At 47.7% G+C, this 23,977-nt stretch overlaps 2 protein-coding genes across 7 annotated transcripts in view; one reads left to right on the forward strand and one right to left on the reverse strand.

The window, feature by feature from the left end:
* Positions 1-20,391, forward strand: part of PRR29 (proline rich 29) — a 29,460-nt gene extending 9,069 nt beyond the window's left edge. The window contains exons 4-7 of one of the 2 annotated variants that reach the window (XR_011493895.1): positions 632-858; positions 978-1,048; positions 1,229-1,463; positions 9,203-20,391. Coding sequence is in view for 1 of the 2 variants with exons in the window: in XM_070483458.1 (XP_070339559.1) it covers positions 632-858; positions 978-1,048; positions 1,229-1,257 (327 nt within the window). In the remaining variant the exon portion in view is untranslated. Of the gene's footprint in view, positions 1-631; positions 859-977; positions 1,049-1,228; positions 2,316-9,202 lie in introns of those variants that run through there. The other variant, XM_070483458.1, reaches the window with a different exon arrangement.
* ICAM2 (intercellular adhesion molecule 2) lies at positions 49-23,712 on the reverse strand. 5 transcript variants are annotated; one of them, XM_070483456.1, is made up of 6 exons: positions 21,942-23,712; positions 6,674-6,778; positions 4,597-4,863; positions 3,097-3,414; positions 2,309-2,431; positions 49-453 (listed from the first exon to the last, which is right to left on the reverse strand). In XM_070483456.1, the coding sequence occupies exons 2-6, from the start codon at positions 6,732-6,734 to the stop codon at positions 425-427; spliced, it is 798 nt and encodes a 265-aa protein (XP_070339557.1). In that variant the 5' UTR covers positions 6,735-6,778; positions 21,942-23,712; the 3' UTR covers positions 49-424. The 5 variants fall into 5 exon arrangements, with proteins under 5 accessions (XP_070339557.1, XP_014703463.2, XP_070339558.1 ...); XM_014847977.3 differs by lacking the exon at positions 6,674-6,778; XM_070483457.1 differs by lacking the exon at positions 2,309-2,431.
* Between the last annotated feature and the right edge of the window lie 265 nt (positions 23,713-23,977).

Genomic DNA, 23,977 nt, shown 5'->3' on the forward strand with positions numbered 1-23,977 from the left:
CAATTAATATTTGTTAAACTCGTGAATGAATAAATGAAAGACTCTGAATACAAAGTGGCTTTGGCTGTGTCTGGCACACGGAGAGGTACAAAACGTGAGTACACACCTGGTTGGGAGGTGTGGAAAGCCTCTTAGGAGGAGCAGGTGGCCTTAGAATCAGCGTTGAAAGCCAGGTAGGATTTTGATGCTTGGAGGAGGTGGGGGGTGTGTCCACCATCCAGGCTGGCAGGAGCTGCTGCTGCCTCTAACACCCAGGTGGCCCCGGGGATAAGTGCCCCCTCACTGATGGGACGGTGGTGGGTCCAGGGACTGGGAGAGAGGCCAAGGGCGGCTTCTGGACTCCCACCCCAGCTCTGGAGTCACACCTGGATTCTTCCAGTCTCTGTTTGGCCACTTATTAGCTGGGTGATCTTGGACAAGTTGCTCAACCTCTTTGAGCCTCAGTTTCCCCACCTGCAAAATAAGAAAGCAATGTCTCCAAAGTGTCTTGCTTGCATGTCATTACTGCTCAGTTCACAGAAGCCATTTCACGACGTGTATCTGGAGAAATAACTCAGGACCAGAGGAGTGGGGGTAGGGAGAGCCTGAGCCTGCATCATCATCTCTCCTCCCCCTTTTACACAATCCCCAGGTCTACCTGGAAGGCCACCAGGAGGAGTATGAGGAGGAGGAGGACATGCGAGTCCAGGAGGAAGGGCCTGTGGTGTTCCACCACCACTACCTGCCCTGCCCGAGGCCCCTTCTGGGCCCCCTGCTACCCTGGCCGGGCTCTTTCCTTTTCCCTCCCCCACATCAGTCCCACTTGCAGGACACGGCCAAGATTGAGCACCACCCTCCTGCCTCCAGGAAAAGGGGGACGTAAGTGAGGCGGGGGTCTGGGTGCTGGCCAGGGGCTGGGGGTGGGTTGGAGACATTTGTGGGTGAAACCTCAGAGGCCACTTCTGATGGGGGTCTTTCTTTTCTCTTCTCCGTCTCAGGAGACTCGTGCCCCCACCCCCACCCCCCAGTGCCACAGGGACTGTGGGTGCGGATGTACTCCCAGCTTCAGGTAGGGGCAGGGTGGGTGGGCCTAGGGTGGGTCAGGAGGCCAGGAGGGCCAGATTCCCTGCGGGGAACAGAGGGGGCTTCTATTGTCACTGTAGTAGGCAACTGGCCTGTCCCCTTTGCTGTCCCTCCTTGGGGTCCACTGAGGCAGGAGGGAGTCAAGATGAGGGTGCTGTCTCCCCAGACTACTATGATGCCGAGAGCCTACCATGAGGACAGATGCTGGCCCTGGGACCCGCACCAGCTTCACTGCAAGGCTGAAAAATGGCCCTGGAGCCCCCAAGTACCCCTCTAGTGACTGCTGACTCTGCACCCATGCCTGGCAGTGCTTCTCCCCTTCAACTCCAACCAAGCCTCTCCTTCCGGGTGACTCAGTCCCCTCTTCTGAGACCTTGAACCGGCCTAATCTCTGCTTTGGGGTAAGAGCTCTTTAGGGCAGTTTCCAGGGCCCAGAAGCTATGGGAAGGCCCAGCTCTGCCCTACTGTTTCCTGCTCAGGCTAAGGGGAGGCCTGGGAACCAGAGCCTCCTCGACCTCTGCTCATCCCTCTCTCTGGGACGGCCAGGGCAGCGGGGGCTCGATTTGGCCTAATAATGGGGCAGGAGCTGAGAGGGGAGGCCTGCTTTTGCTGTCCACAGATCTCTGAAGGCCCAGAGTGATGGAGGAGAGGCCTGGCTGGGAGGGTTCTGGAGCCGAGCCAGTTCTCAAGGCATCCCCACCCTGGCTCTGTTGGCAGAAAGGAGAGGTCAGAGCCATGTCCTACTCTGACAGGAGTGGCCTGGAGTCCTGAGGGGCCACGTGGGAACAGAGCGTCTGTCTCTGTGCCCCGCCAGAGGGCCAGGGTGTGTCTCCTCCACTCCCTCAGAAGGAATTAGTCACTCAGCCTGATGAGGGTGGGTCTGGTACCTGGGCTGGTCAGCATGGGGGCGCCCCGAGACCTGGGCTGGCCAGGGCTCTGGAAGGCCCCTGTGAAGGAGAGAGCTGAGGGAGGCTGAGGAGACATTTGGGGAGAGAAGTCCAGGCCCGGTGGGTCCCCCTCCCAGCTGCTGAGTGTTATCCCAGGAGGAGACAGTGAGGCGGAGACAGTGAGGCACAGGGTTAAGTCCAAGTTTTGTATTTAGACTAGAAAAAGAACTGTCTCCAAAGTCCTCTGCTGCTTGTCACAGTCCTTCAGCCAGGGCTGGACCACAACCCTGAGGAGCCACGCTGAGTTCCAGTGGCCCATCCCAGGCCCCTTCAAGTCTGGGGCTGCACTCCATAATTACCCCTCCGATTCTGGCGCCAGTGCTGGCCGAGGACAAAGCACAGCAGAATGGATGTCACAAACAAGAACAGCAGCACCGACACGACCGTGATGATGATGACCATCTGGTTGTCCTGCATGGGCTCTGGGGAGGGAGGAGACCATGGTCTTAGAAGTCCTCTGGTCTCAGGTGCCAGGGCCCAAGAGGGAGGAGAGGTCCACCCATCACCTACCCGCCCCTCGTCCATCCTGCAGTCACCCTGTGTTGCAGAGATGAGTGTCAAATGGGGTATTATCTAGGGGAAAGGCAGGAGGAGTCCAGGCCACCAGCCGGGCCTCTGTGAGACTGTGAGGGCAGATATCCCCCTGGCACCAGCATATGGTTGCTAGACACCACAGCCCAGACAGTGGCATGGTCCAGGCCAAGTCTCTTCCTAGGCAGAGCTGAGTGAGCTTCTCCCAAACTCCCTGAAGACAGGAAGCTCATTGGCCTTCCAGAGTCATAAACAGTGAGGGGACCTTAGGGGTCAGTCAGGCCAAACTTCTCCTTGTAGGGAGGAGCCAAGCCCAGAGAAAAGAGTTGACTTGATCAAGGTCACACAGGTCACTAATGGCCAAGTCCAAGCTGGGAACTTGGAGACAGCTTCAGGGAAGAGAGGGAGCAAGAGAAACCCTTAGGATTAATTGTGGGGTCCCTAGGTGCCTACCCCCTGAGCTGGCAGAGAGTGGGGCAAAGGTCTTTTCTTCCCCCAAGGGGCGAACAGTGAGATTCCTGTCCTTCCCCATTCTGTCCTGGGGGCTCCCGCTCACCATAGACGTCAAGCATCCGGGGCTCTGAGATACGGAAAATCACGTCCCTGCTGTGAGAATGCAGGGACAGTTCGGCTCTGCAGGAGAAGTTGTGGTGGCTGTCGTTCCTGTGAGCTAGCCTCTGGTACGTGGCTACGGCCTCTTGGGGGCCTGGTGTCTTCTCGAAGGTTTTTCTGTGCAGAGTCTCTTTACCACGGAGCAAGATGAGGGTTAGGCTCTCAAAGGCTTCCACAGCGGGCACCCTACACTCGATGGTGAACCATGTGCCCACAGCCACCCGAGTGGGCTGCAGCTTCAGCAGCACCTGCTCCAGAAGGTCTGCAGGGAAGAAAGGAGGGAGGTCTGGTCAGGATGGGGGTGCAGTTCCAGCAGGCCCCGCCTGGCCAGGCCCATTCCCTGTCACCACAGTGTGCTCAGGTCCCTGGCTGGACTTGTTGGGGAGGAAGTGGGCTGGGGCCTGGCCTGCTCTAGAGTGTACAGAGAGGAAGAAGGAAGCAGTGTAGAGTGAAGGAGGTGTTGGGTGACAGTTTTATGGACATGATGGTTTCCGGAATGGACAAGAACGGAAGTGGTTGTAAGTCTACAAAGAGAAGGTCCAGAAACTGTACAGCCAGCTAGAAAAAAAAAGTTTGGATCTGTCCCCTTCCTCTCCAGCAATTAATTTCAAAAATTAAATGGTTGGATAATTATGTTGAGAGGGACAAAGAAGGGAGTGCTCATTGGAACTGGGCCAGGAACTGTGAAGTTCCTCACTTAAGAGGTGGGGGCTGGAGCCACACCTGCCGAGGTTCTCCAGGATCAGGTTCATAGTCACCTCAATCCCTTATCTATTAAACAGGGCCCTCAGTGGTACCCTGGATTCTCTTCCGAAATAGGATACCCTGCCCCCGTCACCCCAGGATAATCTGGTGGATTTCGGATATCTTTCTGGTCATTTGATCCGCTGATGTCGGTAATCAGGAGGACCCGAGCGATACCCTTGGTGCCGAGATGTTGAGAGAATCCCTGCCAAAGGAAAGTCTCCAAGGCTGGTGGGCAGGTGTGTGTGTGTGTGATGCTCCCACATTTGCCAAGAGCCCTCCGGGGAAGATAAAAGCACTGAGTGACGCCTCAGCCTTCTGTCCATGAGGCAAAGGGGCTACTGGAGAGCGTGCCACCCTCCTGATGGTGTCCCCGCTACTTGTCCTGGGATGTGGGATGTTCCGGGGACGGGCTGCTACCGAGCTGGAGGAGACTGTGAGCAGTGTGTGGGAACTGACTTTTTCGATTTCTATAAGCCTTTCTTGGATTGTCCTCCTCTGAGCAAGACTCAAAGCTGGGGTTGCCAGGGGCCTCCAGGAGGCCAGGGAAGGGTGTGAGCAGATTCTGAGCCCGTGGCCTGGGTCCTGCTCCTTGTTACCAAGGAGGTGGAGGCCGTGAGGACAGTGGCTAGGGGCAGTAACCATTCAGTAGATGTAGGCTCTGCCCTGGGCAAGCAGGGCCCCGCGTTGCAGCACTCACAGGACGTGCCGATGTTCAGAGTCTTTAACTGCTGTTCCCCGGAGCAGATGAAGTAGCAATGCAAGTCAATGTCTTGGGAGACATTGGAGACCAAGAACTGCTTCCACTGAGCTTGTTCATCCAGCAGATTCTTGGTTAGGCTGGTCTCCAGGCCACCCATCTCAGGCTCGGTGCAGTTGGTACTGCAGTTGACCTTCCAGGTCATTCCGGATTCCACCGTCAGCACCTCTGACTGCACGTATACCTCAAACGCCGTCTCACAAGACCCTGGAAGACCAGAAACACTGGGCAGCAGAGATCCCCACTGCCCCGCCCAGTGGAGCTGCCCGCCACTGGCAGTCTGATCAAGGGGCAGGGGCCTAGGAAGAAAGGCCAGGGATGACCCTCTGCTCCTCTCCCCTTGTTCAGGCCTTACTGCCTCACGAATCGATAAAGGATATTGCTCCCCAGCTGTCTCCCTGCCTCTGGTTGTTCTTCCTCTAGCCCAACACCTCCAGTTTGGTCTTCCTCATGCACATCTTCCATCTCCACGGAGAGGGATCCTATTCGACCTTCAAGGCCCAGCCCAAATGTCCCCTCCTCCATGAATGCCTCTCTGAGATGGAGGTGGACTGTGTCCTCAGAGCCCCTGTGCCCCTACGGTCAACCCTTCCCTTCTTCCTTTCCTTTCTTCTGCATATACTCTTTGAACAGCTGTCGTGTGCCAGGCACTGTCCCTGGCTCTGCAGATACAGCAGTGACCAAAACAGACCAAACCCTGCCCTTGCAGAGCTCACATCCTAGTGAAGGAGACTGACAATAAAAACAGGCAAAATGGCCAGCCTTTCGGACGGTTGTGAGTGCCTGGGAAAGAAAATAGGGAGCAGGTGGGATGGCCGCTATAAATAGTGTGGTCAGCACAGGCCTCACTGAGACAACGACATCTGAGCAGAGAGATGAGGGAGGTGGGGGTGAGCCCTACAGATATCTGGGGGGAGTGTTCCAGGGACAGGGGACCACCAGCACAACGGCCCTGGGTCGGGAGTGTGCTTGGTGTGCTTGAGGACTCACAAGATCAGGACAGCGGAGCTCAGCGAGGAGGAAGGCGAGGGGGCAGAGAGGAGGGGTCAGGAAGGTAATGGGACCACCTTGCAATGATTCACACTCATGCTGACTCTCCCTTAGTCATTTTGAAGGTTCTCGAAGGCAGGGCCCTGGTTCTGCATGTTTCCCTTTGGGCTTAGCATAATGCCCTGTGTGTGACACATTCAGGAAGTATTTGATGCATAAAGATTGAGCCCTCTGTGCTCACCTCCCACTCAGCAATGACCAGGAAGGTCTCCGTCTCAAGCAGCTGGGCCCACCCTATGTCCTGGGCCCCACTAAGCCCTCAGTTAGTGGCATTTAATGAAGCATCGGGAGAGGGGCTTTCCAGGTGGACAGAGCTGGACTGAATCCTGAGTTTGCCATGTACCAGCTGTGTGACCTTGGGCTTTTCTCTCTCTGAGCCTCAGTTTCTTCGTCTGTCATATGGGCTAGTAACCCCTTTGCCACAGGGTTGTCATGAAGGTTCAGTGAGACAGTGCTTGAAAAGCACCTGGCAGGTCGTCCAAACCAGAGTGCTCAGCACAGGGCAGCATTTTCCTTCACAGTCCCCTGGACCCACTGGAAGGGGTTTCGTTTTTGCTTTAACCACGGTCAGAAGGTGATGCTCTCTGCCGCTCCCTGCTGTCCCCTAGCCACATCTGAAGACAGCTGAGGCATGCCCTCGCTTTCCCCTGAACCCCAGCATCCCTTCACCTCCTGAGGCCCCCACCCAGCCCACCACTCAGCCTCCATGACCTGCCACATCCACATGCCATGAAGCTGTGGGGCCTGTTCAATCCTGTGTCCAAAAGGTCAGGAGCCCACCCACTTCCCCAGGGTCATGGGGAAGCCAGGCTGGCACAGCATCCTGTACCCGTGGTGGTCAGCTGCTGTATTCAAAGCCTCAGCGACTTTGGGACTAGGAACCTCCCGGGGCCTGAAGGCAGGGGAGCAGGCGGCCCACCCTCTGGGCTGGCATGAGCCAAGCCAGGAAGCCCAGGCACCAGCTCACCTGGGCAGCAGAGCAGGGCGAGGAGGACCACCGGCAGGCCCCAGCAACCACAAGGGGACATCTTGAGTGATATCCACGGGCTCACAGGGAACAGCTGAGGGCCGTCTGGAGAGACACAGACGGGTCAGGGAATGATGGACTGGTTCCTTGTGCAGCCTGGAACGCCCAACCTTCTGTGAGCTGATGACCACATTTCCTCTTATTATCTGAGTGGTCTTTGGAGAGCCACGTGGAAGGCCAGCTCTAAGACTCCAGGCCTTCAAAAATCAGATTCAGGAAGCTGGGAAGCCACTGATAAGCAGGAGCATAACCTTGTACTCTGGGCCTGCTCCTGTGCTGGCTGTGCCTGTGTGTGAGTGAAGAGCCCGCACAGAGTGTCCCGCTGTGCTGTGTGTGCAGAGAGGACAGGGATGCCTACCAGCCCCAGATCTGGGGAGTCCCAAATCGCACAGGACACACTGTTGGCGTCCGCTCTGGGAGGAGAATGTCCTAAATCAGGACCGGCCCCAGACACAAGGCCACCGTAGCAAAGCAGGTAGAGAGCTGGGCTTTTCTAAGGAAACCCGGGCAGGAGTTGGAGATGCTCCAGTAACTGCCCAGCACGAGTCTACTTAAACCTTATCACCTGCTCAGCTTTCTCCTCAATCTATCCCTGACTCAGCTGATACAGGGACAACTTGAGGGAAAAACTCCCACAAGTGTGCCCAGGCACAGACAGAGGGAATAGGGGTCAGTCTGGCAGTAGTCCAAACCCCCAGCCTCCATTTCCTGGGCCTGGATTACAATGTGTCCTCCTGTTCCCCAGGCAGAGAGCCTTGGTCTGGGGGTGCTAGGGCCTGAGGAGTTGCAGTGTGCTTCTAGGGAGGCTCTGTCACCTGTTGAGGGAATCCCCAGAAGCAGAGAGCAGGGGAGATGCGGGTTCTGATGGTCAGGGGAGCCTTCCAGGAGGCTTCTGATCACAACACATCCAGGCTTCTAATGCCCCAGCTGTTCCTCGGAGCCCCTGGACCAGCAGGGCCTGGGAGGGGCAGGAGAGCAGCAGGTCTCCTTACCTTCTCAGGGGCACCCCATTTGGGGCCTTTCTAAAGGGATGTCCCAGGGTTTTCAGGGCTCAGGTCAGACTCTGCTCCTGGTTTGGGAGGGCAGGGTGAGGCCATGCCCTTCTCTTTGGCTGCAGAAGCCAAAGGTTGTTACCACTGTGTGCAGTCACCATGCACTGCCATTGTCAGTCTGGACCCAGGGAAGTCCATGGACAGCACTGCTGGACTTCAGAAAGATGCAGAGAGAAGATGGAGAAAAGCGTGGAGCTGTAGCCCCAGCCCAGGCATCTGATCCCATGTGGGGCTGCAGGAAACATTCCCCCAGCCCAAGCTAGAGGCCAAGGAGGAGTCCCCAGGGGCTCAGACAGTGGGGCGCTGCTGTGGCGGAAACTCTGAGGTCTCCACTGGGTCAGAATAATGATAATAACAAAATAATAACAATGCTACAATAGTAAACAATTACTGATCACAGGTCAGGCACTGTCATATGCTCTACAAATGTTAACTAATCCCCCAAGTCTATGAGGGAGGGGCTGTTACTGTCCCCATCTTACGGATGAGGAAGCTGAGGCACAGAGCAAGTAAGTGACACACCCAGGGTCACATATTTAGGAGACAGTGAAGTCACTATGCACGAGAGGCAGCCCTGGTGACTGCCAAAGCTCACAGAGCCGAGGCAACAGAAGGATGCTTAGGGGCTTGATCCCCAGGGGACCCTCAGCAGGGAATGCAAGAGAGCCGAAGGCCAGAGGAAACTGCTGAGGTCTTCCTTGCCATGAGGCACTACGGGAAGGTGGGGTGGCTCATGCCCAGAGAGCTCCAAACAGCTTCTGGAAGGGACAGTGCCTGTGAATCCTAGCTGCATACGCAGCTGGGCCAGCCTGACTCCATCCGGTGGGGGCCGGTGTCCAAGTGAAGTTTTTGGGCCCACAGGTCCTGCCCTGAACCTGCCAGCTCCCGCCCACCACCACCTCCTTTGATCTCTCTCCCATCCCCCATGGACAGGCCCTCCTTGACCATGAACATGGCCTTGTTAGACATGTGGACTGCATTCTGATAGCTTACACATCAATCTCCCCTCTGTCCCCACTGGCCTGTCCACCCGGGAGGGCAGAAGCCAGATCTCATGCACCACTATATCCATCTCAGATATGACACTGCCTGGCACATAGTAGGTGCTTAGTAACTGTTCAGTCAGTGGATTGGACGGATGGATCAGTGAATGAAAGAAAGAGTTTGTCTTGGTTTACAACCCAAACAAGCTTGGATGAGGGCCTTTCTTTTGGGTCCACCCAGCATATCTTTTTCCATCTGCTGATGTCTCTGCTGACCCCCAGGCCAAAGAGCTGGGCTGAAAGCACAACTGGGGCCAACCACGGTCCCTTATTCCCCAAGGACAGGCACTCAGATTTAAGCCCAGGCAGTGTTTTTCCTGGGAATTTCTGACCTGAAGTGTATAGGAACAAGCCCTTCCCTTTCTGGTCCTAAGAGCAGGCGTCCATGACCCAGCTGTTGTCTGTGCTGGTGCCCCTGCAAGTGAAGAAGCTGATACAAAGAAAACCGACTCAGTGGCGGAGGGAAGGTGATCAAGAATTGTCACAGGTCACGTGCTGGCTGGGGGGTGAGGTGGGGTGGACTGGGTTGTGTGGCTGGAGATGATTCTGTGTTGTAGAAATGAAAGAGCTTTCCAGGCTGGACATCAGCAGAAGGGTCTGGCCCTTGACAAATAGAAATGGCAAGCAATAGGATATATTGGAGTATACGAGGAAGCCATTTGGTGTAAACCTAATTCAGCCTGACTTTGTTTTTCCAAAAGTGCCTGACTGGCCATTGAGCACACATTGCATATCTGCTGTAAAACATTTCCTATGGCAAGAACAAATGGCCTTAAGATAAAGGTGCATCTTCCCCCCACATTGACATTTCCTTAAGGATAAGCATCTTTCCTTAGGCTAGGAACTGATTGCTGCACTCACCTTTGACCACCCAGCTCACCTGTGACCATCCAGCTCGAGACAACAGACCTGCCACCCTGCTGTGTTCACCAAGACAGCAGACCTCCCTGCTGTGTCCATCAATCGCTGTGCTGACAGAGTACTCTCGCGACTAATGTAAAAGGGACATTTCAATCATATGTAAAGCATCCTCTTTGGGGGTATATAACCACTCTGTATACCTCACTTCTTCGGTGCCCTTTCTTCCTTTGGGAAGAAAGGCCCCAGGACATGTTCTTTAGATTTTAGCTCAGAATAAACTCTCCCAAATTTTCATTTATAGATTGGTTATGGATTATTTCCATCGACATTTCTTGGCGTAGTCGTGGCAGGATTTCAGAGAAACCCACCGGAGACCACCTAGAATCTACACTGAACTGGCATTCGGTACCAATAAGGGTCCATTGAGCCCCCCGGATCACTGCATTCTTCAGGTGACCCTGGTGAGTTCTCCTGAAATCCAGACCTCCTTACTTTAAGTTGATGGTTCAAGAGTTTATATGAGCTGGTTAAGGTCTTAAGACTAGGTGTCTTAAGGGGTAATGGTACATACCCTAGGTAAGAGGAACCTAGGAGGAATTTGCTAGGCCAGAGGAGCCCAGAGGGAAGTTCCTAGGCCAGAGGAGCCTAGAGGGAAGTTCCTAGGCCAGAGGAGCCTAGAGGGAAGTTCCTAGGCCAGAGGAGCCTGGAGGAACTTGGGAGTGAATGGGGAAGACTGATGTTTTTAATTTGGCTTTAAATTGGAAAGAATTGTGTTTATAAAGTCTGAACAAACTGCTTGATAGAGAAATGAGAGACTGAACGTGTTCAGTTCCAAAGAAAAGGGACATTAGCTCCTCCTGGCCTTTACCAAAAGGCGTCCTTAGGTGACTAAGGACCTCAGCAGGAGTGTCAGAGGATCAATCCTCGCGACGTGCAGCGGTCCCATAGGGAACTCCACTATCATTCACGGTAATTAATTACAGGCTTGTCCGGGGATGCACACATAAAGGCTGGTCACCCGACGCTCCAAGCCCCCATGGTGGTTTTAGAGTGCCAGAGGGAAAAACCGAGGCACGTAAGAGAGTGTTTACGACCTTTCTATAGGGAGTAACACTCACAAGCAGCACACTTTCTGACCCATTACACTGTCCTTAGAAGTTGTTTGGACTTTATGACAAAACAAAATTAAAAGAGAAGCGGGAAATCGAGTTTCTAAAACAGCCCGATCAGTTCCCGAATGGGCAGCCTCTCCTCCGGACTCCGGATGGCTTCATGCTGTGACTGCAATTGCTTAACAAAGGGGGATCCAAGTCAGATTGCTAAGGCCAAAAGAAAAAAAGAGAGAGAGAAAGAGGAAAAAAAACTGAGAAAATAAGTTTTTCCATCATGATCTACTATGACAACACCTAACTCAGAAATCTAAGGAAAATCTTTGTTCTATATGTCTGTCTGTGTGTGTGTGTCTGCATATGTTACAAATGTGTGATACTTTACCTCTGGATGGTGCAATTTCTAAAGAGCTCTATTCCATTGACTTAAAATAAGTGCTTACAAAAAGCTTTAACCCAAATGTCTTTCAAGTTAACATGATATAGGTTAATTTTTGGTTAATGAAAGTTTAAGTTGTTGGTTTGATTGAAAAGGCATGTCCTCAAGAGTTGTTGGTATTTGAATATGATGCAGATATGCAGCCTGGGTTTACTAGTCAAATAAGTTCATGTTGTCTGTTAGAAATTCATCAGCAAAATAATAGCTTTAAATGATCAGTTTTGTCTAATACCTCATGAGGTTTTCATGGGTAATCTGAACATAATTGTAGGAAACAAATGGTTTAAATAGATAAAAATGGGTAAAATAACTTTTATGGTCTGTATACTTGGGAGAAAAACAGCTTCCAAATTCTTTTTGGTACCTTAAAACTTTAGAGTTTTGCTAAGTTAAGTGATAAAAATCTGAGTATCTGGGTCATTTTGGATTGGGTAGAACACTGAAACATTATTGCTAAGCATATCTGAGTTACCTACTTTTGCCTTCTTATTGCAGAGAGGCTAAAAGTCTTTGGGTCTGCTACTGTAAAGTGTGGCATGTTTCTAGAAATTATGAAAAGTGTTTAGAATGCTGATATAAAAGGCAGTTCATAATTGCTTAGTTTTTAGTTTTTACTAGGGTCTGTTAAGGGTTAAAAGTTCTAATTAACATATGTAATTAAAGCTACTGGAAATTAATAAGAAAAAGAGCTCTGTATTCAAGGGAAGTAAAATGTATGTTTTCAGTAGAGAAGGTATAATGAAAGGAAGTATTTTTGTTTGTTGGGTTGAGAAAGATAAATTTGTCCTAAAGTAATAGAAGGTAAGAAAGCAAGCATGGGACAAATTCTGAAGGCAAAAAGAAAGTTATAGAAGGTTTGTGTAAGAGAAATTCAGAAAAGAGTTTTGTACCTCGTCAAGTTGGTTAAGATTGAAATCAATCTAATTAAGTAAATGGGTTTTAATATGAAAAAGTAAACTGGTACAAAAATTAGATTTTGGCTTTCTCTCTTAAAAAGATAATTTTCTTAAACTCTTAGTCTGCTCTTGATAAAGAAGTTATAAAGGTTTTTCCTTCTGAATAAGTTTACAGAAGATCTATGTTTTGTTAAGATAGTTTCCTAGGTGCAAAAAGACAGAGGTCTCTCTATTAAGGTTTTTTTTTGCTGTTGTCACTTTGCTTAAACATTATGAAGCATTGTTTCATTGACCCTTGTTTTACAATGACAAGATCAGCAACCTCTTGATCTTGTTTAAGTAAGTGTTTAAAAATCTTTTGATATTTTTGACAAGCTTCTCCCTCAAAAAAATATTCAAGTCCTAAACAAAGGTTTTCCTTTGACCTGGATGAAGGAGGAGAATTTCTCTGAGGATTTTCAGAGGGCCCCTGGGACATCTCAAAGAAATTTGTTCTCTCTTCCTATAAAGGAGGGATACGAATTAGGCTTGTTTGGTGCTAAATTGCATGGGAAGCATTGTCAAGTAAATGAGGATAAACCTTAGGTTATATTGCGTAGGCAAATATTATTCACTATTTTAACCCTGCTACCTTGCTTCCAACATCACGAGGGGAGAAGACCACGACTGCATTCTATTGTTTAATTTGGTTTACAAATGAGTCTTACTTAAATGATTAAACAAGGATGTTATCAAGCTGGATATGCTGTCCAGCCTCAAGAATGCCTGCTACTTTCTGTTAACTCTGCTAATCCAGTAAAAAGATTTCTTTCTACAGGCTTAAAAAATCATCACAGAAGAAAACATATATATACATAAAGGTTGCAACAAAAGGGAAAAACAATACTTTTGGAAACTTTCTCCCAGTGGCTCATATAGCATCTACTTGTGCTATATACCCAAAGTATAATCCAAAGAAGCTACTTCATGAATCACAAAGCCACTTTCCCCTTCCTAAGGGACCCTTTGAGGTATGACAACTGAACTTTATCCAAATGCCACCATCTCAAGGATAAATATATCTTGTAATGATCTGTATGTTCTCACATTGTTTTGAGGCTTTTCCTTGCAGAAGAGTGATAGCTTTAGGTAAATTACTATTGAAAAGGATAATTCCTGTTTGGGGAATTCCTACTGAGTTACATAGTGACCGGGGAACTCATTTCACCGGATAAATAATTGAATCTATCTGTAATGTTTGGCAAATATTGCAGCATTTGCACTGCACTTACCATCCTCAATCCTCAGGATTGGTAGAAAGAACTCACGGCACAACCATAACTTAATTGGCAAGCTTTCAGTAGCATTTACTCTTTCAAGGCCAAAAGCTCTTGTGCTAGTGCTCCTTAATCTTAGATCTATACTTTTTGTAAACATCAGTTGTCTCCTTTTGAAATAATAATAAAACAGCCTATGCAGTTAGATGAAGAAATGTATGAACCAACTCTGCTTAAGGGATATATTACACTGTTGTCATAGTCGTAGTGAGGTGCTTAAAACAAAATGAAAGCTTGGTAGCTGATTCTTTCACAGAGAGCTCCCAGAACTTAAGGATCATGGACTATAACCTGCAGAATTTATTTATTGAAAGAGACATCAAATAAGACTCTATACAGCCCAGTTGGAAAGGACCACACCAGGAGGAGAAGAAGACGACATCTGTTGTACTCAGCTGTCCCAAGACTCTGGACCAGGCCTGTATTCCTGACCTTATATCTCCTCATTTAAACATTTGTTATGCTTAAACTGTATACCTATTTTATAATTTGTTTGGAATACTATCATACTTAAAGAAAGGGATTAATTTGGAATAGACTGGTCTTGAAGGCCAGGAATTTATCAAGCGACTTCTAATGGAACTCAATGGTTATGTGGAACAAATCTTTGGCCTTGGCTACTGCCTGGATGGCTAAAACACTGCACCCTGAGTTTCCTTTAAAAGCAGGGAAGGAGTCAGGCTGAGTTAAAACCTGTTGCCAATCTCCCTCTCTTTAAGGCCAGATGGGCTCATTCAGTGTTCCACTGGTATGGCTATATTTTCAGCTACATTTGCTCCTTCTTTGGGGATAAAAGATTTCATTATTACATATGGAAGCTCTGACTAACTTTACTCAAGAAGCCCTTAATGATAGTCAAGCAGAAATAACCTTATTTAAATATTGAAATGTCTTTAATGAGAAGGGCTGTCCTTCAAAATAGAATGGCCTTAGATATTCTTATTGCATCCCAAGATGTTACATATACAATCATTCAGACTGGATGCTGTGCTTTTATACGTGATGAATCTTCCAATGTGTCATCTCTGCTAAAGCACATGAAAGAAGCAGGTGGATGCCTTATGCGATCTGACACCCAGTTTTATTTGTTTGGTTGGCTCCCTTTCAGTATTGGTTCCCTCTTTTGATCCAGAGTGCAATTCCTATTTCTACTATTTCTTGGAATCCTTGTACTAGTCATAATCAAACTAATTGTTTTTTTCTTTAATCAGTGCTGTAAAAATAGCACACAAACTAGAGTAATGATTGCTTGATGGCTTAAAATGGTCCATCTATCTTATAATACAGGACGAATTTCATTTTCTGATAAAGACTTTACCTAAGAACTCATTTTAAACTAATGTTTTCAAATATGTTGAAGTATTATTATTCTTACTGTACTTGTTCTATGATCATATGCAGTGTAAATGTGAAGCATCATAGAGAAGCACGTATACAATGTTTGTGCAACAATCTAAAATTAATTGGAAATTACATGACATATGAAATGCTTCCTCTGTTAATACATATACCTCCATGCTTGTCCACTATTTCCCCTCAACGTGGATGACTGGGCAAATAAATGAGATAAAAGCCTAGCACCGAGGGACATGATGGACCCAGGGCAGGCAGCAACCACCCTGGCACTGAGGGACAATATTTTGATCATCAATGCTTTCTATCGAAAGATTAGAGATCAAAAGGGGGAAATGACAAATAGAAATGGCAAGCAATAGGATATATTGGAGTATATGAGGAGGCCATTTGGTGTAAATCTAATTCGGCCTGACTTTGTTTTTTCCAAAAGGGCCTGACTGGCCATTGAGCACACAATGCATATCTGCTTTAAAACATTTCCTATGGCAAGAACAAATGGCCTTAAGATAAAGGTGCAACTTCCCCCCACATTGGCGTTTCCTTAAGGATAAACATCTCTCCCTAGGCTGGGAACTGATTGCTGCACTCACCTTTGTCCACCCAGCTCACCTGTGACCATCCAGCTCGAGACAACAGACCTGCCACCCTGCTGTGTTTACCGAGACAGCAGACCTCCCTGCTATGTCCATCAATCATGTACCCACAGAGCAGTCTCGCAACTATTGTAAAAGGGACATTTCAATCATATGTGAAACATCCTCTTTGGGGGTATATAACCACTCTGTATACCTCACTTCTTCGGTGCCCTTTCTTCCTTTGGGAAGAAAGGCCCCAGGCCATGGTCTTTAGATTTTAGCTCAGAATAAACTCTCCCAAATTTTCATTTATAGATTGGTTATGGATTATTTTCGTCGACACCCTTCAAAACTGCCCACAGGAGTCAGGGCTAGATATGGGTCATTGTGGAAGGGGAGTTGATGCCAAACCTGAAGTGAGTTCGCTCACCTGTTGTGCAGCAAGCCAATCTCTGACACCGGGTGTGGTGGAAGAAAGTAGGAATTTTATTTTTGCACAGCGCTGAGCAAGGAGAGAGGGCAGCTAACGCTGAAATCCCAAACTCCCCGAAAAGCTAAAAGGAAGGGTTTTTATTTGGGGTTTTAGGTAGGGGTGGGGGAGCATATGGCCTTGCTGGTCAGAGCTTTCCCACTAGCCTGTCTTTGGCCTTGAGACTACTTGCAGAGAGGAGGGAGCCTGTGGAGGTCAGCAGCTTTCCCACCAGCCTGTATCTCTTTGTGGGGAGGAGATAACCCAGGTGCTTGTCCTTGGGTGTCTGTCTCCATGGAGGATAGTGGATTCTGGAGCCAGGAAGCCAGAGAGTAAGCAGGGAATGAGTGTTTTGGTTTTAACCCCATATATGCTGGGTTTAATGTGGGGAAACTGATATCAGGGTCGATATCAGAGTTACTACAAGGTGCGTTCTGCTTCACAGAACTTTCGGGCAGGATGGGAAGGCAGGGTGCGGGGTGGGGGTGCTCTATTTGCATGAGGCCCCAAGGCCTTCTGGGAGAGAGAATGAGGAGGATTTGGGGGTCTGATGATCAGACCCTACAATGTCATGATGAATGCTGCCAAACAAAATGGGGAGACCAAAGCTTCCTGACGCTAAGAAGTTGCCCAGGGATGACAGGAAACCAACCCTCATGTAGAAGAGAGAAGAAATTCAGGTGTTCCTTCCTGGAAGAGTGTTTCCCCCCCAAATACTCCTTGGCTTATTCTTTAGGTCTCTGAGCTCTTCAATGAAGGAGACAATGAATTAAGCTACTTCTGGAATGTTTGAGAGAATTCAAGAGGAATGGAGGTTGGAGTATTAGTTTAGGAAGTCAATTCATTTCTTCCCACGGGCCTTTGGAAAAGGTCCACTTTCTGATTGTGTCCTTTTTTTTTTGGTGAGGAAGGTTGGCCCTGAGCTAACATCTGGGCCAATCTTGCTCTATTTTGTATGTGGGACACCACCACATGGCTGGATGAGCGGTGTGTAGCTCCACACCTGGGATACAAACCCACGGACCCCGGGCCACCAAAGCGGAGCAGCAAAGTTAACCACTACACCACTGGGCCAGCCCTGATTGAGTCTTAATCCAATGACTTCTCTCTATCACTTATATTCCTGTTAACAGGAAAGAACCGTCAGCGCAGAATTGTGTGCCCAGCAAAACCATCTTTCAAGAACCAACGTGAAGTAAAGACACAGATAAACAAAGACTGAGAGAGTTTATCCCCAAGATACATACACTAAGGGAACTTTTAAAGACGTGGATCAGGAAGAAGGAAAAGTGATTGCGGGGCAGTTTTCTATGTAAGAAGGAAGAGCGAGAAAATAAAGTGGCAAATGAGTATGTACCACCAACCACCATTGTCTGCAATAAGAATATTTATAATATTTAATTTGAGAAGTTTTAAAAAGTTCAAAACTAAAATACTGGGCAATCATGTATACAAGAGGAGCACAGTTAAAGCATTCTAAACTCTGTGTTGTTTAGGAGGGAGGGGACACCTTAAGTTATACAAGCATGGTACAATTGCGAGAAAAACCAGCACAGGGAGTATATAAGTTCTAAACCACTAGAGAGGGTTAAAATTGTATAAAAACAACCTTCAATGAATCAAAAAAATTAAGTGAGGACAAAAGCAGAGAAAAAGTGGGACAAATGTAAAATTTTTAAAAGATGGTATGAAAAAGTCCACGTTTAGTAATAATCACAATAAAGATGAAAAATTTAACTACAGTTAAAAGACAGAGATTGTCGGATAGATTTATTTTATCTTTCTTATCTATTTCTGTCTAATCTCTGGATTTAATGCGAAGACAATGCCTTGTATCCATGAATCAGTCACAACGGCACTGCCAGGGGAAGAGGAAGAGTGATGGGGCCTATTAGCTCTAGAAATCCCATTTTTAATGTGATGCAGGCTGACTCCCTGGGAAACCACAAGATTCGACGTGACTAACAAACGGGCACAACTTGGCTCCTGATTCCCTCTGGGGCCCCGGCTACCTGCTGTCCTGCGCACAAAGCTCAGTTCTGAGTCGGTTTAGCTTCTGGACCAGCTTAAAGGACACACTGTGCGTCTGCGTGCCTGTCAGGTGTAGGCTGAAGGCGTTGGACTGAGAAAACGGACACATGGATTTTAACACTCCTGATGGGAAGCAGAAAGGGAGGGGTTTTCCAAAGAGAGTTTGAGAGACACTTGCAGGAAGTTCTCCTTCTTTCTTCCCTCTCCTCTCCCTTGCTCTTGGATTTCTGGGGACACGCACTGTCACCTTTTCTCAGCAGAACCTGATTTCAGATTACTAAGAGAAGGAGGAAGGAAAAGGAAACTAACATGTCGTTGATGCCCCCCCACGGCCTCCCCTCTCCCTGAGAAAGGAAAAATCAGGAACATTCTCTAACGCTTTCTATGGGGCCAGCGTAACCTTAGTACCAAAATGAGACAATTACAGGATGAGAAAGAAAAGGCCAGTCTCCCTCATGAATACACTTGCAACAATTAGAAGAAAAATACGAGCAAACCAAATCCAGCAGTGTATAAAAAATCCAGGACATCACATCCAAGGTGGGCTCATCTCAGGTGCGCAAAGATGGTGTAACAAGAGAAGAAAAACCTACAGATGCCATTCGTCACTTTGGTAACAGTAGACTTTACTGCTCTACGTCCCATCACTCGGGCTCTCTGGATAGACTCACCTTATGCTGCCAGTGTCCCACCCTAAGCTTAGACCATGTTCCTTTTTGCTTTTTGTCTCAGGGTCTTCTTCAAGCTTTAGGAGACACTTATCTGCCTGCTGGTGTTTCCCAGACACATGGGAGACCCAAGTTCCCTAAGATGCAGCTCTCAGCCAGTGAGGGGACAGGAGCTGGTGGATGTGGGCTCCAGCCTCCTTCTTTTCAGTGGGTAATTCTGGGGGCATCTTGTAGTCTTGCCAGGGGTCCCAAAAGAATTGGCTCCCTTTGCCTACAGCTGCGACATCAGTCACGCACCTTCACTTGGCTTTTCCTCCTTTCCCGTTTCAGTCTGCCTGCTCCTTCACTCCACGCTTCCTGGAATTGCCTCTTGAATAACCTTTCTGAACCTAAGTCTTTGTTCCAGGCTCGGCTCTTGAAGGAGCCCAAACTAAAAACTTTTAACAGATTTAAGAACAAAAAACATATGATCGTCTCAACAGATCCAAAAAAAAAAAAAAAGAAAATTGGTGACATTGAACATCCTTTCCTGATAAAAGTTCTTAGCAAATTAAAGGAAACTTCCTTGACTCAATAAAAAGAACTTACAAAAAGCTTACATATATATTATTTTTCAAGAGTAAATCTTAGTAACTAAGTAAATCTTTTCCTTTAAAATCAGGAACCAGATAAAGATGCTCACTATCTCTGCTTCTACTTAACATGTTACCACAGGTCCTGGACAGAGCAGTAAGATGAGGAAAAAAAGTGAAAAGAAAGCACCTCGGAATGGGAAAAGAGAAAAACCATCAGCATTTTCGTATGATGTGATTTCCCAAGTAGAAAATCCAAAAGAATGATCCAACAAGTGATTCAAAATAATAAGAGATTTTAGCAAGGCAGCTGGGTATAAGATCAATATCTAAAGTTAAGTTGTTTTTGTGCCCATCAGTAACACACAAAAATGTAATTTAAAAAACACACCATTTATAATAGCAAAAAAAAAGAAATAAATCTAGCAAAACATATACAAGACTTATAGTAAGAAACTTATAAAGCTTTATTGAAAGACATTAAATACAATCTAAGCAAATGGAGAGAAAGGCCGCATTCACAGATAGGAGATTCAGTATTATAAAGATGTCAATTCTCCCCTTACTGACATACAGACTCACTGCAATTCCAATTAACCTCAATAGGGTTTGCATGGAAATTGAAAGATGATTCTAAAATTTATACAGAAGAACAAAAGGACTAAGACAACCCTGAAGAATAACAGGGTGAGGGGATTTGCTGGATGAGATCTCAATACTATAAATGCACTTTTTTTTTTTTCAGGAAGATTAGCCCTGAGCTAACACCTGCCACCAATCCTCCCCTTTTTGCTGAGGAAGACTGGCCCTGAGCTAACATCCATGCCCATCTTCCTCTACTTTATATGTGGGACACCTGCCACAGCATGGCTTGCTGAGCAGTGCCATGTCTGAACCTGGGATCTGAACCTGCAAACCCCAGGCCGTCGAAGCAGAACATGCGAACTTAACCACTGTGCCACTGGGCCTGCCCCAATACTTACTATAAAATATGGTGTTAGTATAGATGTAGGCAGATTAACCAATGGGACAGAATTAAGAGCCCAGAAATAACTTGTATGAAACTTTGACACATGACAAAGGTGGCACTCTAGAGCACTGGGTGAAAGAAGAGTCTATCAGGTAAATGGTGCTGGATCAACTGGTTAACCATAGAGAGAAAAGGGGGGAAATATATCCCTACCTCACACCAAAGGTAGAAATCAATTCCATCTGGACTGGGGATTTGCATGTGAAGGAACACTTTAAAACTTTTATAAGAAAATATACGAGAGTATTTTTACATCCTTGGGGCAGAGAAGGATTTCCTAAGCAAGATCTCACTATCAACAACATAAAACAAAGAATTGATAATTTCGATTACATTAAAAATACATATAAACATTTCAAAGAAAAGTCAAGTCTAAAAAAATGAAAAAATGCTTTAACTCAATCATAGCCAGGGAAATTAAAATTAAAACTGCAATGGGATACCATTTTATATCTGCTAGACTGCAAAAGTTAAAAATCTGACAAGACCAATTGTTGGAGAGGTTGTAGGTCAATAGGAACCCTTAGACTTGCTGGTGAGAGTGTATATTGGTTCTCTGGGAAATAATTTGGCATTATCTTGTAAAACTGAACATTCTTATACCCTACAACTCACAATTCTATTCTTACAGATATGCCCTGAAGAAATTTTTGCACTAAGAACCAGGAGACATGTCCTGTGCTTACTCTTACTGTGTGACATTGAGCAAGTCACTTAATCTCTCTGTGCCTCAGTTTCCTCTTCTGTAAAATGAGATTAATAATAGTGCCTTCTCCACAGGGTGGCTGTGTGGATTAAACAAATTAAATGAGTTAATGTATACACATATTTTTTTTTAAAGATTGGTACCTGAGTTAACATCTGTTGCTAATCTTTTTTTTTTCTTCTCCCCAAAGTCCCCCAGTACATAGTTGTATATTCTAGTTGTAGGTCCTTCTAGTTGTGGCACGTGGGACACCTCATCATGGCTTGATGAGTGGTGCCATGTTTGTGCCCAGGATCCAAAGCGGTGAAACCCTGGGCCGCCACCGAAGTGGAGCATGCAAACTTACCCACTTGGCCACGGGGCCAGCCCCGAGGAAATATTCTTAAGTATTTAAAACAGTGCCTAGCACACTGTAAGTGTTGTATAACTGTTTCATAAAATACAAATAAATAGGCATGCATATGTGACAAAGCCCTAAAAAAAAACGATCAAGAGAAGAATAAACACAAAATTTGGGAGGGTGGGTGCCTCGGGGTGGGAGGTGAGATGCGAGATTTAGTGACATTCCATCCTTGTGTTAAGGATTTTACAACAAGAATACAAAGGGAAAAGAGACATTCCAACATGTCCAGAAAGAAGAGGCTCCACGGGATGTTGAGCCACGGGTTAGGAGAGTCCCCCTCTACCTGAGGAAGGTGGCATTTCACCGTGAACCCCAGATGCCATCTGGAGAGGAAGGGGACCGTTCCTCCCCCTACGCCACAGCTCCGGCCCAGTAAGCCAGCTCAGGTCATACCCACGGGGGACCAGAAGGCAGCCCCATGCTTCTAAATTGGTCACCCAGAGGGAGGACAAAACCAGGAAACAACCACAAAAGCAAGGCCTGTGGGCTCCTGGGCAGCAGGCAGGAGCCTCGTGGAGCGGGGAACATCCATCCAACCAGAAGGAATCCTGGGGATCTCCAGCCCTGTGCTTACCAGGGGAAACTGAGGCCCTAGAGGAGAAGGGACTAGAACTCAAGCCTCGACTCTCCATCCTAAACCCTTCCCACGCTGCTCAGAAGGAGGTGAGAAGCATGACCTTACCTGTTGTCTGGGAAGCGGAGTGACTGGTAGGGACGCGGGGCTGCCTGAGGTCCTGTGCATCCACCCGGAAAGGTGACTGCTGGATGGGCTGTACTGGCACTTGTGCTGTGGCTGTCAGCAGTTCTGTGAATGTTAGACGCTGGCCTCTTGTGCCCCACACAGGAGTCACATGCTTCCTGTGTCAAGCTAATCTCACTTGCAGTCCACTTCTTTCTTTCTTTTTTTTTTTTAAAGATTTTATTTTTTTCCTTTTTCTCCCCAAAGCCCCCCTGTACATACTTGTACATTCTTCGTTGTGGGTCCTTCTAGTTGTGGCATGTGGGACGCTACCTCAGCGTGGTTTGATGAGCAGTGCCATGTCCGCGCCCAGGATTCAAACCAATGGAACACTGGGCCGCCTGCAGCAGAGTGCGCGAACTTAACCACTCCGCCACGGGGCCAGCCCCTCCCTCTTTCTTAAATTGTGGTAAACTATGCACATAGAAATTTACCATTTTAACCATTTTTAGGGTACAGTTCTGTGGCATTCAGTATGTTCACATTGTTGTGCAACCGTCACCCCCATCCCTCTCCAGAACCTTTTTTCATCTTCCCAAACTGAAACTCTGTCTCCATTAGACGCTAACTCCCTGTTCCCTCCTCCCCCAGGCCCTGGCAGCCACTGTTCTACATTCTATGAATCTGACTATGCAGGGACCTCATATAAGTGGGATCGTACAGTACTTGTCTTTTTGTGACTGGCTTATTTCACTTAGCATGATGTCCTCAAGGTCCACCCACGTTGTGGCACGTGTCGGAATTTCCTTCCTTCTTAGAGCTGAAGAACATTCCACTGTGTGTACGGACTACATGCTGTTTACCCATTCATCTGTTGGTGGACTCTTGGGTTGCTTCCACCTTTTGTCTGTTGTAAATAATACCGTTATGAACGTGGGTGTACACATATGTCTTCAAATCCTCGCTTTCAGCTCTTTGAGGTATATATCCAGAAGTGGCATTGCTGGATCAGATGGTAGTTCTACTCAATTTTTTGAGGCATCACTATACCATTCTCCTCTCCTCTCTCTTTCAATGTGTGGTTTCTGCACTACTGGGGGTCCTCAATGAATGAGACAGTTCCAGGATGAGCCACCTGTTGTCCCCTTGCAGAAGGCTAGTCCACATCAAACAGCTGGGTTTTCCATGTATTTGACATGCCCTGCCACAAGAAAAATGGTTTGTGACTAAGAACCGTCACTTTCTCAGATCTTTTCACATCTGCCACCCGACCTAGCAATTTAAAAAAACTACCCTATCAGCTTTGTGCCAATAGGCAGAAAGGTCAAAGCTGGCTGCGGATGTGGGTGCTGGGTGGCCAGCCAGGCTCACCCACAAGCAAGGGATCTTGCTCCCACAGGCCAGCCCCACAGCACATACCATTTAAACTCCCGGTTTAGCAAAGTCACAAATTAGATCATGTCAGGGACCAATAGGACCCATAAGACCAAATGCTGAGGCTCTGCTGGGCTCTGGAACAATCTCTCTTCGTACTTTTGTGCCTCAGTTTCTTCACAGAAGTAGCTCTTTTGGGGATCTTCTGGTCACACTGCTGGCAAAACAAAGCCAGTGTAGAATGTGGCGGGGGCAGGCATCAGGGCTTTGAGGGGCTCATGTGACTTTAAAGTTTTGACAGCATCTGTCATAGATGCAGATTGGGGCACATGTCTCCTTCACAATTTCCCCAGGAGATGTATGTAGATTTGTCTTTTTTCGAGGGGAACCCCTCCTTTCCCTACTGCAGACAGGTTTTCTGGGGAACTTCTGTCCTACTCAACCTCACCTTCCTGGATAAATGATTGCTTCAAGGTTGGCATCTTGGTACCACTCCTTCAGGTCTTTCCTTGAGTTTTGTTTTTTCTTAATGATTTGGGGAAAGAGAGCCTTTTCCTGCCTGGTTGCAGAGGTCAGAGGACAGACGCTGCCTGAAGCCATGCCCCCCATTCACAGGGGAGCTGGGTCTGTAGGAAGTGAGAAGGTCAAAATGCACAGAGAAGAGG

This window comes from Equus asinus, chromosome 13 (assembly GCF_041296235.1).
Source record: "Equus asinus isolate D_3611 breed Donkey chromosome 13, EquAss-T2T_v2, whole genome shotgun sequence".
NCBI classification, from domain to species: Eukaryota; Metazoa; Chordata; class Mammalia; order Perissodactyla; family Equidae; genus Equus; species Equus asinus.